We start from the raw sequence: 13,300 nt of genomic DNA, 5'->3' as shown, positions 1-13,300 counted from the left end.
GAGGGAAAATCTTCCATTTAAAGAATTTTGTTTTGTTTTCTTGAGCATTGTGGTTAACAATTTGAGGTGTAGAGTTTATAATGCCTGGATTCCAATCTTCACTAACATAGCTACTGCTAGCTCTCAAACCTTGATTATCCAATATTGTATTAGCTTATCTATAACAGACCTGGCTCATTATTCATCTAACCTGTCTTATAATCCTTGTTAGGATCATAGGAAATAAAAATGCTAAGTAAAATGATTTTTAATGTTTTGTCCCCAGATAGCAGGATTGGCACTTGAGAAGATGCTAGAAATTTAAATACTTGGGCTTAACCCAAGACCTACTGAATTAGAATTTCTAGTGCAGTCTGTGTTTTTTTTTTTATCTTTTTTTTTATTGTAATTAGTAAAAGGGTTACATGATATTTGCCAGATAGAAGGTGCATTAATTCACATACATTGATACCCTTTCACATGTCTTGGTACCCGTTGCAGTCTGTGTTTTAAACAGCCTGAAAATTCTGATACCACTGATGTTTGAGAACTGCTCTCTTAGAACACAAAAAATGTTTTGCTTTTCAGTCATGATAATCAGTCACATAATGTGATGTTTTGGTTCTTAGGAACTTTTCGCTGAAATTGAGAGAAATCAGACAAAGCTGGACCAGTGTCAAAAATTTTCCCAGCAATATTCCACTATTGTGAAGGTAACTGGCCCATATCCCAAAAGGAACATAAAAGATCTGGAAGGGAGGGAAGGGAGGAGGTGTCATCTGTGGGAGAGAGCAGAAAGGTTGTAACTCACCTATGAAATACTCTAGTCACCAGCTTTGGTTCTGTGGCTCTTTTTTTCTTCCTTTTCAATATGATGTATGGTGTATTTGAGCCAGGGCAGTGGCATCATCTGAGAAATTGTCAGAAATGCAGACTTAAATTTATTGAGTCAGAGTCTGTATTTTAGCAAGGTTACCCAGATAATTTGCATTCATGTTGATCTTTGAGGAACTCTGTTTTACTTCATAGAAATATTTAGTTAGAATAACAGTGTGTCATTTTCATGTCTTACGAAAGCTATTCTGATGACAGGATAAAGAATAAACTAAGCTGGGTATGGTGGCTCATGCCTGTAATCCTACTCAGAAGGCTGAGATCTGAAGATCTTGGTTCAAAGCCAGACCTAAACTAAAGTTCATGAGACGCTTAACTCCATTTAACCACCAGAAAACCACAAGTGGCACTGTGAAGGGGTAAAGCAGTAACCCTGAGCTTAAGAGCTCAGAGACAACGCCCAGGCCCAGAGTTCAAGTCTCACGACTGACAAAAAAAACAGAAAAGAATAAGCTAGAGATTTATTTGAAGACTAAAAGCAATGGGAACAATAAGAGACAATGATCCCAACCTTGTGAAAGATGAATAAATCTTAGACTAGGGCAGTTTTGTTGCAGAAGGACCCGAAGGATAGCATAGTAAAATGAAAAAAAGTACTGGTATAATGATTAGAAGATTCTAATGTAGTTCATCTACTGAGTTAGTCTGGAGAATTCATTTCCCCTTTTGGGCTTCAGTTTCCCCATTAATATAATGAAAAAATTAGTCAGCAATTCATAAATTCCAGGAGACAGCAAGCTGTGTCCCATAGGCTAACTTCAAGCTGCACACTTTTTTAAGTATGTCCTGTGATAAATGGTTGAAAAAAAAAAATCAAAAGAAGCAAAATAAATAATGATATATTTAAAGGATATGAACTTCAATGTTCAGTGTTGGTAAGTATTTTTTTGTAATACAGTCATATTATTTACATGGTGTCTTCAGCTGATTCACATGTAATGACAGAAGTTCTGATAGTTGCCCAGTATTTTCTTTCTGGACATTCATAGGAAAAGTCAGTACCTTTTAGCAATAAACTGGTATTATGCTATTGTGTGTTGTCTAAGAGTTATAAGACACTACATAAATGCAAAAAAATCTCTTCCTTTCTCAGGACTATGAATTGCAACTGATGACATACAGGGCCTTTGTAGAATCACAGCAGAAATCCCCAAGCAAACGCCGTCGCATGCTTTCCTCTTCAGATGCCATCACACAAGAGGTAAGAGGGTGGAAAAGGTGAGAGTGCCACTGTCTTCCATTTATTTATTTATTTATTGCCAGTCCTGGGGCTTGAACTCAGGGCCTGAGCGCTATCTTTGGGCTTTCTCAAGGCTAGAGCTCTACCACTTGAGCCATAGCACCATATCTAGCTTTTTTCTATGTATGTGGTACCAAGGTCTCAAACCCTGTTCTTTGTTCATGCTAGGCAAGCACTCTACCACTAGGACAAACTCCCGGCTTTGTCCTCCCTTTTTTTTAATGTGTATATAGTTGTGCTTATATTTCCAATACCATGTCCTTAGCATTGGGAACATGAATAATGAGTCCTTGCTCTTATACTGTTTGGATCTAATAGCTTCATATTAAGGATACCACGTGCCTTTTGTTCCTTTGGTCTTGACTTGTCTCACTTGGCATGATTTGCTCTAGATTCATCCACTTCCCTGCAAATGCCATTATTTTATCTTGTCTGTTGGCTATGTAGAATCCATTCTGTGTATAGATGTGTGTATATGTGTATATATGTGTGTATATACCACATTTTTTGTATCCATTCATCTGCAGTAGGGCACCTGGATTGTTTCTATTGCCTGGTTATTGTGAATAGTGCAGAGATGAACATAGCTGAGCAGGTGTCCTTGTCATATCCTGGGTTATGATGTCGAGGATAGGTGCCCAGAAGTGGTATGGTGGGATCGTAGAGAAGGTCTATTTTCAGTTCTTTAAGAAACCTCCACACTGCTTTCCAGAGTGGCTGAACTTGCTTACAAGCCCAGCAGCAGTGCAGTAGGGTTCTTTTTTCTCCACAACCCTGCCAGCATCTGTCATTGTCTGAGTTCAAAATCTTGGCCATTCTTATTGGGGTAAGGTATCTTAGGGTTGTTTTTATTTGCATTTCCTTTATGACCATGGATGATGAGCATTTTCTCATATGCTTTTCTGCCATTTTAACCTCTTCTTTTGATAAGTCTCTCTTTAGATCCCTTGCCCATTTAGTGATTGATTTGTTGGGTTGGGTGGGGGGGCAGAGTTTCTTGCGTTCCCTGTAGATACTGGGTATTAAGCATCTGTCCGATATACTGTTGGTAAATATCTTTTCCTAGTTGGTTGGCTGTCTTTCTACTTTAGTAGCTATGCTTTTATCTGTACAGAAACTTTTTTTAGGTAGTCCCATTTATCGAGTCTCTCCAATCTGTTGTGACCCTGAGATTCTGTTCAGGTCTTCATTCATGCTAGGGAAGTACTCTACCACTAGGACAAACTCCCGGCCTTGTCTTCCCATTAAAAAATAAAACAAAACAACAGCAACAAAAAACTGGATTCTGGTGTCTGTAATCCTAGCTACTCAGGATCTGCTGAGATCTGAAGATCGAGGTTCAAAGGCAGCCCGGCACTCTTTTTTTTTTTTTTTTTTTTTTTTTTTTTTGCCAGTCCTGGGCTTGAGCTCAGGGCCTGAGCACTGTCCTTGGGCTTTCTCAAGGCTAGAGCTCTACCACTTGAGCCTCAGCACCACTTCTGGCTTTTTTCTCTGTATGTGGTACTGAGGAATTGAACCCAGGTCTTCGTGCATGCCAGGCAAGCACTCTACAACTAGGCCAAACTCTCAGCACTTTTTTTTTTAATTGTAATGTATAGAGGGATTACAGTTATATTCGCCAGATAGAAGATGCATTACTTCTCACACATTGATACCCTATCTTATGTTTTGTCCTCATTTCCCTCTCCCCACACCATCCCAATCATCTTGTCCCCCCCCTTCCCTTTCCTATTTTAAATAAATATATATACAGTATGCCAAGTAACAAAGTCAGACACTGTAACAATATGAGATTAACCAAAGGGCAACAAAAGAAAAGAGAAATAACATAGTACATTGAGAACAACAATCACACAATATAAAGCTCTTGTTTCCTTATCCTTGAGATCCTTTTATTTAGCCTCCTCCTGTATGACCTTATATATTTAAGCTCTGAGTTATTATAATCCTCGGCCAGGAGAGTCCTAGGTGTATACTAATTATTACAAATGAGGGAAAACATTGAGCCAGGCACTAACTCTTATCTTCAATTAACCACCAGAAAACCAGAAGTGGCGCTGTGGCTCAAGGAGTAAGGCAGTAGCCTTGAGCTGGAGAGCTCAGGGAGAATAGCACCTAGGCCCAGAGTTCAAGTCCCATGACTGACCAAAAAAAGAAAGGAAGAAAATATGTGTATAAGGCTGACACTTTGATTTAGGACTTATCTTTTTGTTCAGTATGTGACTTAATAAAAATTTTCTTTTTATTCACTATTGAAATTTACTTTTCTGGCAGAAAATTTATCTAAATTGTTCTTTTGAATTATATAGTTCATGGACCTGAGGACACGCTATACGGCATTGGTGACCTTAACAACTCAGCATGTGAAATACATCAGTGATGCACTCCGGCGGTTAGAGGAGGAGGAGGTAGGTCCTAAATCATCTTGAAAGTACAATTACAAATCCTATGCCTCAGATTAAGGTGTAGCTTCCGTGGCAAAACGGAATATATATATACTGTATATATAAGGCCTGAGTTCAATCTCCAGCAAAATATTTACATGCAGACACATACAGATCTCATGCCTTAACTATGGGCATAGTCTTCCACTTTAATGTTTTAGAAACTTTATAGAGCAAATACTGAATTAGTGCTCCTATTGGAATAAAAGGATAGCTTCCTATAGGAAATATAAGGATAGTCTCTGGTCATAGTTTTTCAATAAATCAGCTTATAGCCTTGTTTTCTATGTGCATTTACTTGAATACACTTTGCTTAATATATATTATTGGTTCACTGAAATTGAATTCATGGCCACTGTAATTCAAGTCTGCACAAAAAATGTTTTCTCCAAAGGAATATCAGCACTTGTAAATACTAGATAGCATGCTAGGACTACCAAAGCTTAGATATATTTTGGACAGTGAAATCAGAGCTGAGTGCTAGTGGCCTATGCCTGTAATCCTAGCTGCTCAGGAATCTGAGTTCTGAAGATTACAGTTAAAAGCCAGGCTAGGAAGGAAAAATCTATGAGATTCTTAGCTCCAACCAACCACCCAAAAGACAAAATTGGAGCTCTTGCTCAGGTGGTAGAATGCTAGTCTTGAGCACAAATACCAGTAACAGCACCCAGGCTAAGTTTAAACCCTAAGACAGACACACACAAAAAAGTCAAATCAGCAACAAAAAGCATAAGCATGTTAAAAATACAACACTAAGTAGACTGAAAAGTACACTGGTTCATTGTATGACAGCTGAAATCACACCTGGTTAAATGGACAGAAATTTTTGTCATTCTGTGCTCTGTTGGTATTGATCACAAATATTCTATTTGATTTTGGAGTTACCAATTTTAATTAGTAGACAAATTCATAAGTACAGAATCTGTGAATGAGGATTGACTACTTGACATCCATCACTTCTACTATAAATGCCTTTATCATACAAAGTTATGTGAACAGAGATCTTTAATAAAGTATTTGTTAAAGGAAAATGCTGGACAATCTCCAACTTGTAGATAATTAAACACTCTCATACTTAAAAATAATGAAATCATTTATAGTGAATTGGCTTGGAAAGATATTTAAGTCACTGTAGTATATAATATATAAAGATGACTGTAGACAAAGTCACAAAGAGGTATAGAAACAAGATAAGAAATATATGTGTTAAAATACTAGAGAAATAAAATCAAGTACATGTATTATGCATTTCCAGTTTTATTGAATTTGTTGTAAAAAATACAGCCTTTTTGTAATTTTGAAAATCATAGACTGGAGCTGTGGCTCAAATGGCAGGAGGCCAGTTATAACACAAAAAGCTAAGTAAGTTACAAGATTCCATGTGAGAGTTTAGGCTCCAATACTTGCACCCTGCCCTCTCACCCTGAAAAATAATCCTGTACACCTTTGTAAAGTAAGTTTCCAGATAATCAACAGCTGATAGAAACATTGTTTAAAAAACATTAACCATCCTAATTTTTCCCTCTCTAAATTAGAAAGACTTCCTTTCTGAAGTATGTACCTTGTATAATGTTATTTTCAGTCTCTTTATCTGTAGATCTAAGAATTACAAGAATGTGCAAGATATATGTGAAGGGCAGTAGCTTTCAGGTCTGTTTTGAAATCTAAAGTCACGACAGTTTAAAGAAACATTGACCTGGATACTTATTTTCTGTATCTATTTTAGAAAGTGGTAGAAGAGGAAAAACAAGAACATGTAGAGAAAGTTAAAGAACTTTTGGGTTGGGTGTCTACTCTTGCAAGAAATACACAAGGAAAAGTTACTTCATCCCACACCAAAGAATCCCCAGACATTGAAAAAGCTATTTTGGAACACCAGGTGAGTAGAAGGTTAATTTCTATCTCTGCCCAGGTGGAATAACATAGTAATAAACTTCGTTACTTAATTCATAACTGACTTCCAGGACTTAAGAAATTAGTTGTTTTTTACCTTTTAAATCAGCAATATCTTATTTGTAATAATATTTCACCTACACTGTATTTATTTAGCCTAGGATGTATGTGTATATGTATATGTTTTGTTGTTGTTGTTCACTGGTCCTAGGACTTGAACTCTGGGTTTGGACACTGTCCCTGAGCTCTTCAGCTTAAGGCTAGCACTCTACCACTTGAGCCACAGTGCCACTTCCAGTTTTCTGGTGGTTAATTGGAGATATGAGTCCCATGGACTTTAGTGTCCAGGCTGTCTTTGAACTGTGATCCTCAGATCTCAGCCTCCTGAGTAGCTAGGATTACAGGTGTGAGCCACCCTCGCCTGGCTATGTTTTTGTTTTGGAGGTACTGGGGTTTGAATTCGGGACCTTGTGCTGGCACTGCTTGTTTGTTTGGTTGACACTCTACTGCTTCCGCCATGCCTGCAACCCTGATTGTTTGGTTGATTATTTTGGAGACAGGGTTTCTTGGACTTTTCAACCTGGGCTGGCTTAGAACCTTGTTCCTCCAGATATTAGCCTCCTGAGTAGTTAGTGTTATCCATTAGCACCAACCTTTTCCCTAAGACTTACAGAAATTTAATTTAGCCTGGTACTGGTAGCTCACACCTACCTGTAACTTGCAACTCAAGAGGCTTGAGATCTGAGGATCATGGTTCATAGGCAGCCTGGCCAAAAGTGGAGCTGTGGGTTAAAATGTCTGACTTTTGCAGGGTGCTCTTAGCTCATGCTTGTCAGCCTAGCTACTTAAGAGGTTGAGCTCTGATTCTCATTTCCACTAAACTACCAAAAATACTGAAAGTGGAGCTTTGGCTCAAGTAGTAGAGAACTAGCTTTGAGCAAAAGAAGCTCAGGGATAGCACCCAGACCCTGAGTTCAAACCCCAAGACTGGTATCCAAAAAAGAAAAAATTAAAAAATATATATTATTTTTTTTATTTTGGAGTTTAACAGCTTTTCCTTTTTTTCTACTATTAGGTTCTGGCAGAAGAACTGACAACCAAGAAGGAACAAGTTTCAGAGGCCATTAAAACTTCACAAATCTTCTTGGCTAAGCATGGTCATAAGTGAGTATTAAATGTCAGACATTTGATAGACCTGTTGTTTCTGGCTAATCTGAGGTTGGTGATGAGAATGCAGACTGGAGAATTTATAGGAACAAGAACCAGATTATAAATAAGTTTTTGTTGTTGTTGTTGTTATTTTTTGCCAGAGCTGGGAATTGAGTGCCTGAGTGCTGTCCTTGAGCCACAGCGCCACTTCCAGCTTTCTTAATGTATGTGATACCGAGGAATCAAACCCAGGTTTTCATGTATGCTAGGCAAGCACTCTGCCACTAGGCCAAGCTCCTAGGCCCTGTGAAGAGTTTTATATAGTTTTATAATATACTAAAAAATATTCATTTTACCTTGTAGGCTATGAAGAGGAATTTTAAACATAAGTAGATTTTTTTTATGGTTGTTAGAACTAAAAGCATTCATATGAGGAAGGAATAGGAGATGACAATTAAGAGGCTGTGTTGATAATGACAAGAAATAACGGTAGGAGATGAGAAAAAAGATTTAAGGGACAGTAAAGATGGTAGATGTGTAGGTTTGTACATGGCAGTAATCAGAACTTCAAGGTTATAGCTCCCTTTCCCCTTAATTGGGCATACTTAGCAGCGTAAGAAATATAGGAGCCAAGAACTTCAGTGGTTTGATTGATCTGGGGTTAGGGTCTTATCACATAAGTGAGAGGACAGAACAAAGAAGATGCACTAGGAGCTCTTGACTCCTAAAGAGAAGAAATTAAAGATAGTAGGATGGGTGGATTAACAGAAAAATTTAAAAATCAAGAAAGGCTGGGAGTGTGGCCCTGGGACAGCTGGTAGATTGCTTGCCTAGCATGCATGAAGCTCTGGGTTCCTGGGTTCAATTCCTCGGTACCATATACACTGAAAAAGCCACAAGTGGTGCTGTGGCTCAAGTGGTAGAGTGGCTCAGGGACAACACTCAGGCCTTGAGTTCAAGTCCCAGGACCAGCAAAAATAAACAAAATAATAGCTATAGATGAAGCATTAAAATACTTGAGAAGGGGTTATCGCTGTGTGAGAAGTAATGCACCTACTACCTGGCGAATATAACTGTAACCCTTCTATACATTACCCTGACAATAAAAAATAAAAAAGAATAAAATAAAAAAAACACCAAGTGGGAAAGTAGAGTGTAATCATATAATATCTTGGTGAAGTCTAAAATTTCAGAAGTATTGTAATGTCAGTGTTTGCTTGTAGTGTGACTAGGACTAAAGTAGAGTGAGGTTATTAACTGAAGGGGTTATGACACTACTAATACTACCTAATTTTACAAAAACAAAGCTGTGGGTGAGATGCCAAGGGCATTCATGAACATGGAAGACTAGCCACATAACACAGTCAAGGCTAGGGTGTAACTATTTTGAAGCAGCAGAGAAGAGTTTGGAATATTAATTTTTTTAACATCTTCAATGCTTTCTCTTCCAGACTCTCAGAAAAAGAGAAGGAGCAGATCTCAGAGCAGTTGAATGCCCTGAACAAGGCTTACCATGACCTTTGTGATGGCTCAGCAAACCAGCTGCAACACCTCCAGAGCCAGTTGGCTCAGCAGACAGAACAGAAGGTATTTTTAGTTTTTGTCTTCAAATGTTGGGAGGGTACCTTCTGAATGTGTGAAAACAACTTGCTGATTGAGAATCATAATCACTAGCTTTCCATGACCCATGTGATTTAATTTTTAACCTCACCTTAGCAACCATTTGTCATATGTTTCTTTACTGGGATTCCATGATGTCTTAGTCAGTTAAAGCATCAGAGGACAGCCCTTTGGACCTTTTCCATCTTTTATCATTTTGTTGCTGAAAGCAGTCCAGAAGAATATAAATTTTATATTATATCTGATAATAGGATAGTAAGATTGCTCCTTTGTGGCTTTCTCATCCCAAAGTTGTCTCTAAGAGTTATGGATAGGGGAATAAAAAGCAGTAAACCTTTCCTTCCCTACAGTGAAGAGTGAGAAATGCTATTTCAGATCAAACTGGTAGATGATGTTCACTGACTGAGACACTGGTTCCCCTGACTCATGGTCATCCCATCACATGACGGCTTTACCAGTTCCATTCCATGTTATTTCCTGGACCATATAAAAATTGTTGTAGTTTGTTGTTGGTTGTCAGTTCTTCCTGAATACTTATGTGTGTGTACACTTACCATAATATATACATGTGTCTATGGGATATATACATATATATGTGTGTGTTTGCCTGCTTATTTCCTATGTTGTGAAGCAATGGCCAATTTATGTGGGGAAGGCAAAAACATGAGTTCATGTAGCAATCAAATTAAGTTCAAATGATGTTTAAACAAATCAAATGATGTTCAGACAAAATAAGCCCTGACTTTCTGGTCCTTGGATATAAATTTATGCACCACGAACTAGAGATGCAAAGACAAAACCAGCCCTGATCTGATGAGATACTCTGGAAAGACTATACTGATGTAGCATTCTCTATATTAGGTAACCCACTTCTAATGGCTTGTTGCTTCACCATATAAGGGAGTATATGAAAAGTTTTAACAATTGCTTGCTGAGAACATTCAGTTCTCACTTTGAAAGGTTAAAAAAAAATTGGGGAGGGGGCCAGAGAATAAAGACAAGCTGCTGAGCACCACTACATTGAGCATGATATGTCCCTGTACTCTGTGTGTTTCATGTGAAGTATTGTTCTTGATTAACTGACATCCTTGCTTACAAGTTTCACTAACCCTTTGGAGTTTAAGCACAAATGCACAAAGGGAAAAGAGGAAGACCTGTTTGGGGTTCTCTTTTGCAAAAACAAACAAAAAACAGTCGCATGCTGGATGCTAACACCAAGCTTACACTGTGTGTATGATACGGCTGAGCTGCTCCATAAGGCTCTATCTTTTATCTGCCTGAGGCGTGCCCTGCAACTCTGGTAAGTAGAAGCCTTTTATGTTTTCTTTCTTCTTCCTCTGTCTTTTAATGCTTGTTTAGGTCACAATGTCCATGTTTGGTAGGGCTGAAATGGATTTTTTTCTGGATTACTTCCCAGCTTAGTGCTTTCTGCCTGTCCTCCAGTTATGATGGTGTTTGAAGGATCTGTGTAGTCTTTTCTGTTTGGCTAGGTTCCACATCTGTGTTAAGTGTCAGCATTGGTGAGGCTCAGTGAACTTCAGAAGAAATTAAAAGTTCTTAACATAAACTTGTCTTTTGTTTGCTGCTAAATAGGCCTTACCTAAATTTTCTAAAAAGAATTTTTCAGATAACTCAAGTCAGTGAACTTTTCTTCATTGTCTCTGCCGAAGAGACATAGTAGATTTGCTTATGTTTAACTTGCACAAATTGAATCCTACACTCCGAGTTAGGAAACAAGCTGTGGGAAATGTAACAAATAATATTTTATTTAATGTGGCAATGTCTACCAATTGTTTCATCAGTTGAGTTCTTCCAGTGAAAGAAGTGAACCAGTTCTACTGCTCCCTCATTTATTATCTTGCATTTATACAGTGTACAGTCATCAGGTTTGAAATCTTGAGTGTACATTTAAAAAATCTGGCTTAGGGCTGGGAGTTTGGCCTAGTGGTACAGTGCTTGCCTAGCATGCACAAAGACCTGGGTTCGATTCTTCAGTACCACATACATAGAAAAAAAGCCAGAAAAGGTGCTGATGCTCAAGTGGTAGAGCTCTAGCCTTGAGAAAGTCCAAGGACAGTGCTCAGGCCCTGAGCTCGAGCCCAGGACTGAAAAAAAAAAAATCTGGCTTAATGATTTTAAGGGCTGTCTGCCTATCCATTCATTTGCTCCATGTTCATTGTACTACAGGTACTGTCCTTTATACTGAATGGGTAGAGTTTTTTTTTTTTTTTTTTATTGTTGGGATAATCTATAGAGGGTTTACAGTTACATTCAGCAGGTAACAGGCACATTACCTCTTGAACCTTGATACCCCTTCTCATGTTTTTGTCTCCCTTTCCTTTTCACTGACATAAAAATGAAATTCATTACTTAAAAGACAGGAAAGTAAAGGGCAATTGCTTCAACAAGATTATGGATAACTTATAAAGAGTTCAAAAAGGACTAGCAAGTAACACTGACCAAAGGGAGAAATGATTGTCAAAAGAAAATGAAGATAATGAATATAAACAAGAAGAGCTGGAAAGTTGTTAGAGTGGTTAATGTAGTGTTCTGATTAAACTCTCTTAAATGATTAAAGGCTAAACAACATCTTTCTGTGACAATAAGCTTCAAAACAAGAACACTTTAGCAGTTTTTTCTAGGATGTACAAGAGTGAGTTTAATGTGTGAAGTTTCTCTTATTCAGCAACCTTAGGGCCTAACTTGTGTGAAATATGACTTGGCTTGTTTTTTTGTTGTTGTTTGTTTGTATGTTTGTTTTAATAATACTAGAGCTGATTAAACAGGCAGTTTATAATGTAAGATTTCAGGTTCCAACTTGACTGAATTTTGGATCTCACTAGTACTTTGACCTTGGATAAGTTAGCCACTCTCTTTGTGTCTCATTTTTTTTAAGACTAAAACAACTATTAGGATCATTTTAAGGATTATTAATAGTAAATAAACATAGTAAGTGGTTGTTGTCTTCGGTGTTACTATACTATCCATTCTAGCCTAGATCATAAAAAAAAGTTACCAATAATTGCAGGGGCAAGAGTCTGGTCCCTAGCGTATCTCCCTCCCTCCCTCCCTCCCTCCTTTCCTTCCTTCCTTCCTTCCTTCCTTCCTTCCTTCCTTCCTTCCTTCCTTCCTTCCTTCCTTCCTTCCTGGTGTTATTAGTCCTGGAGCTTGAACTCAGAGCTTGAGCACTATACCTGAGCTCAAAGCTAGTGCTTTACCACTTCAGGGGGTTTAGTGATTAATTGGAGATAAGATTCTCACAGACTTTCCTGTGTAGACTTTTCTTGGCTTTGAACTCCAATGCTCAGATCTCTGGTTCCTGAGTAGGTAGAATTACAGACATGAGCCACCAGCACCTAGCTTGTTCTTTCTTATCTTACTACGTCCAAGTCCTAGAATAAGTAAAATTCAGATTTGAAAATTTAACTTAGATCCATTGTTGTGGAAGAGCTAGCATTGGCCACAATGAATGTGAATGTCCCAGTTGCTTGAGTAGTATAGACAGGCCCATTCTTGGGATGCACAAGTGGTTGTTTTTTTTTTTGGCTATTGGACTGTATAAATCTTTCATGCTGTGGACCACTCCTGCTGTACCCATCAGCAGAGAAATGCTTCTTCCAGAGCATTTTGTATGGGTTTCATCACTGAGAAGTTGCTATATGAGTTTGTTTGTTTGTTTGTTTGTTTTACTTTCTGCAAACTAGTATATGTCTTTCAAATCTTTGTAATGAATAAATCTTAGAAATAATGTCCTTTCAGGGGTGGGGGTGGGGGAGGGAAATGGGGACCAAGACATGAGAAAGGGTATCAATGTATGTGAATTAATGCACCTTCTATCTGGCAAATATAATGTAACCCTTCTATTAATTACAATAAAAATATATTTAAAAAAAAGAAATAATGTCCTTTCACATTCACTGCTTGCCAGTTTGTAGAGCTTTTCACTCAGATAGGCTAAATGTCCTTCATCATCCTCCAAATAATCTATGAACTTTTGGCCCTACTAAATATTATACAGTTTACAAAACTTTTTTACATTAACACTACCAGACTTGTTTCAGAATGTTTTCTACATGTTGAG

At 37.9% G+C, this 13,300-nt stretch overlaps 1 protein-coding gene across 17 annotated transcripts in view; it reads left to right on the top strand.

Moving 5' to 3' along the window:
* Macf1 (microtubule actin crosslinking factor 1) overlaps positions 1 to 13,300 on the top strand; it is a 372,611-nt gene that overhangs the window by 224,836 nt on the left and 134,475 nt on the right. For all 17 annotated transcript variants that reach the window (XM_090335129.1, XM_090335123.1, XM_090335122.1 and 14 more), the window contains 6 exons: positions 609 to 692; positions 1,967 to 2,074; positions 4,423 to 4,521; positions 6,284 to 6,436; positions 7,526 to 7,614; positions 9,051 to 9,186. In XM_090335129.1, the coding sequence (XP_090191255.1) occupies positions 609 to 692; positions 1,967 to 2,074; positions 4,423 to 4,521; positions 6,284 to 6,436; positions 7,526 to 7,614; positions 9,051 to 9,186 (669 nt within the window). The remainder of the gene's footprint in view (positions 1 to 608; positions 693 to 1,966; positions 2,075 to 4,422; positions 4,522 to 6,283; positions 6,437 to 7,525; positions 7,615 to 9,050; positions 9,187 to 13,300) is intronic.

This window comes from Megascapheus bottae, chromosome 6 (assembly GCF_031878675.1).
Source record: "Megascapheus bottae isolate mThoBot1 chromosome 6, mThoBot2.hap1, whole genome shotgun sequence".
Taxonomy (NCBI): Eukaryota; Metazoa; Chordata; class Mammalia; order Rodentia; family Geomyidae; genus Megascapheus; species Megascapheus bottae.
The sequence above is the reverse complement of the archived record's forward strand: the minus strand, read 5'-3'. Positions and strand labels throughout refer to the sequence as shown.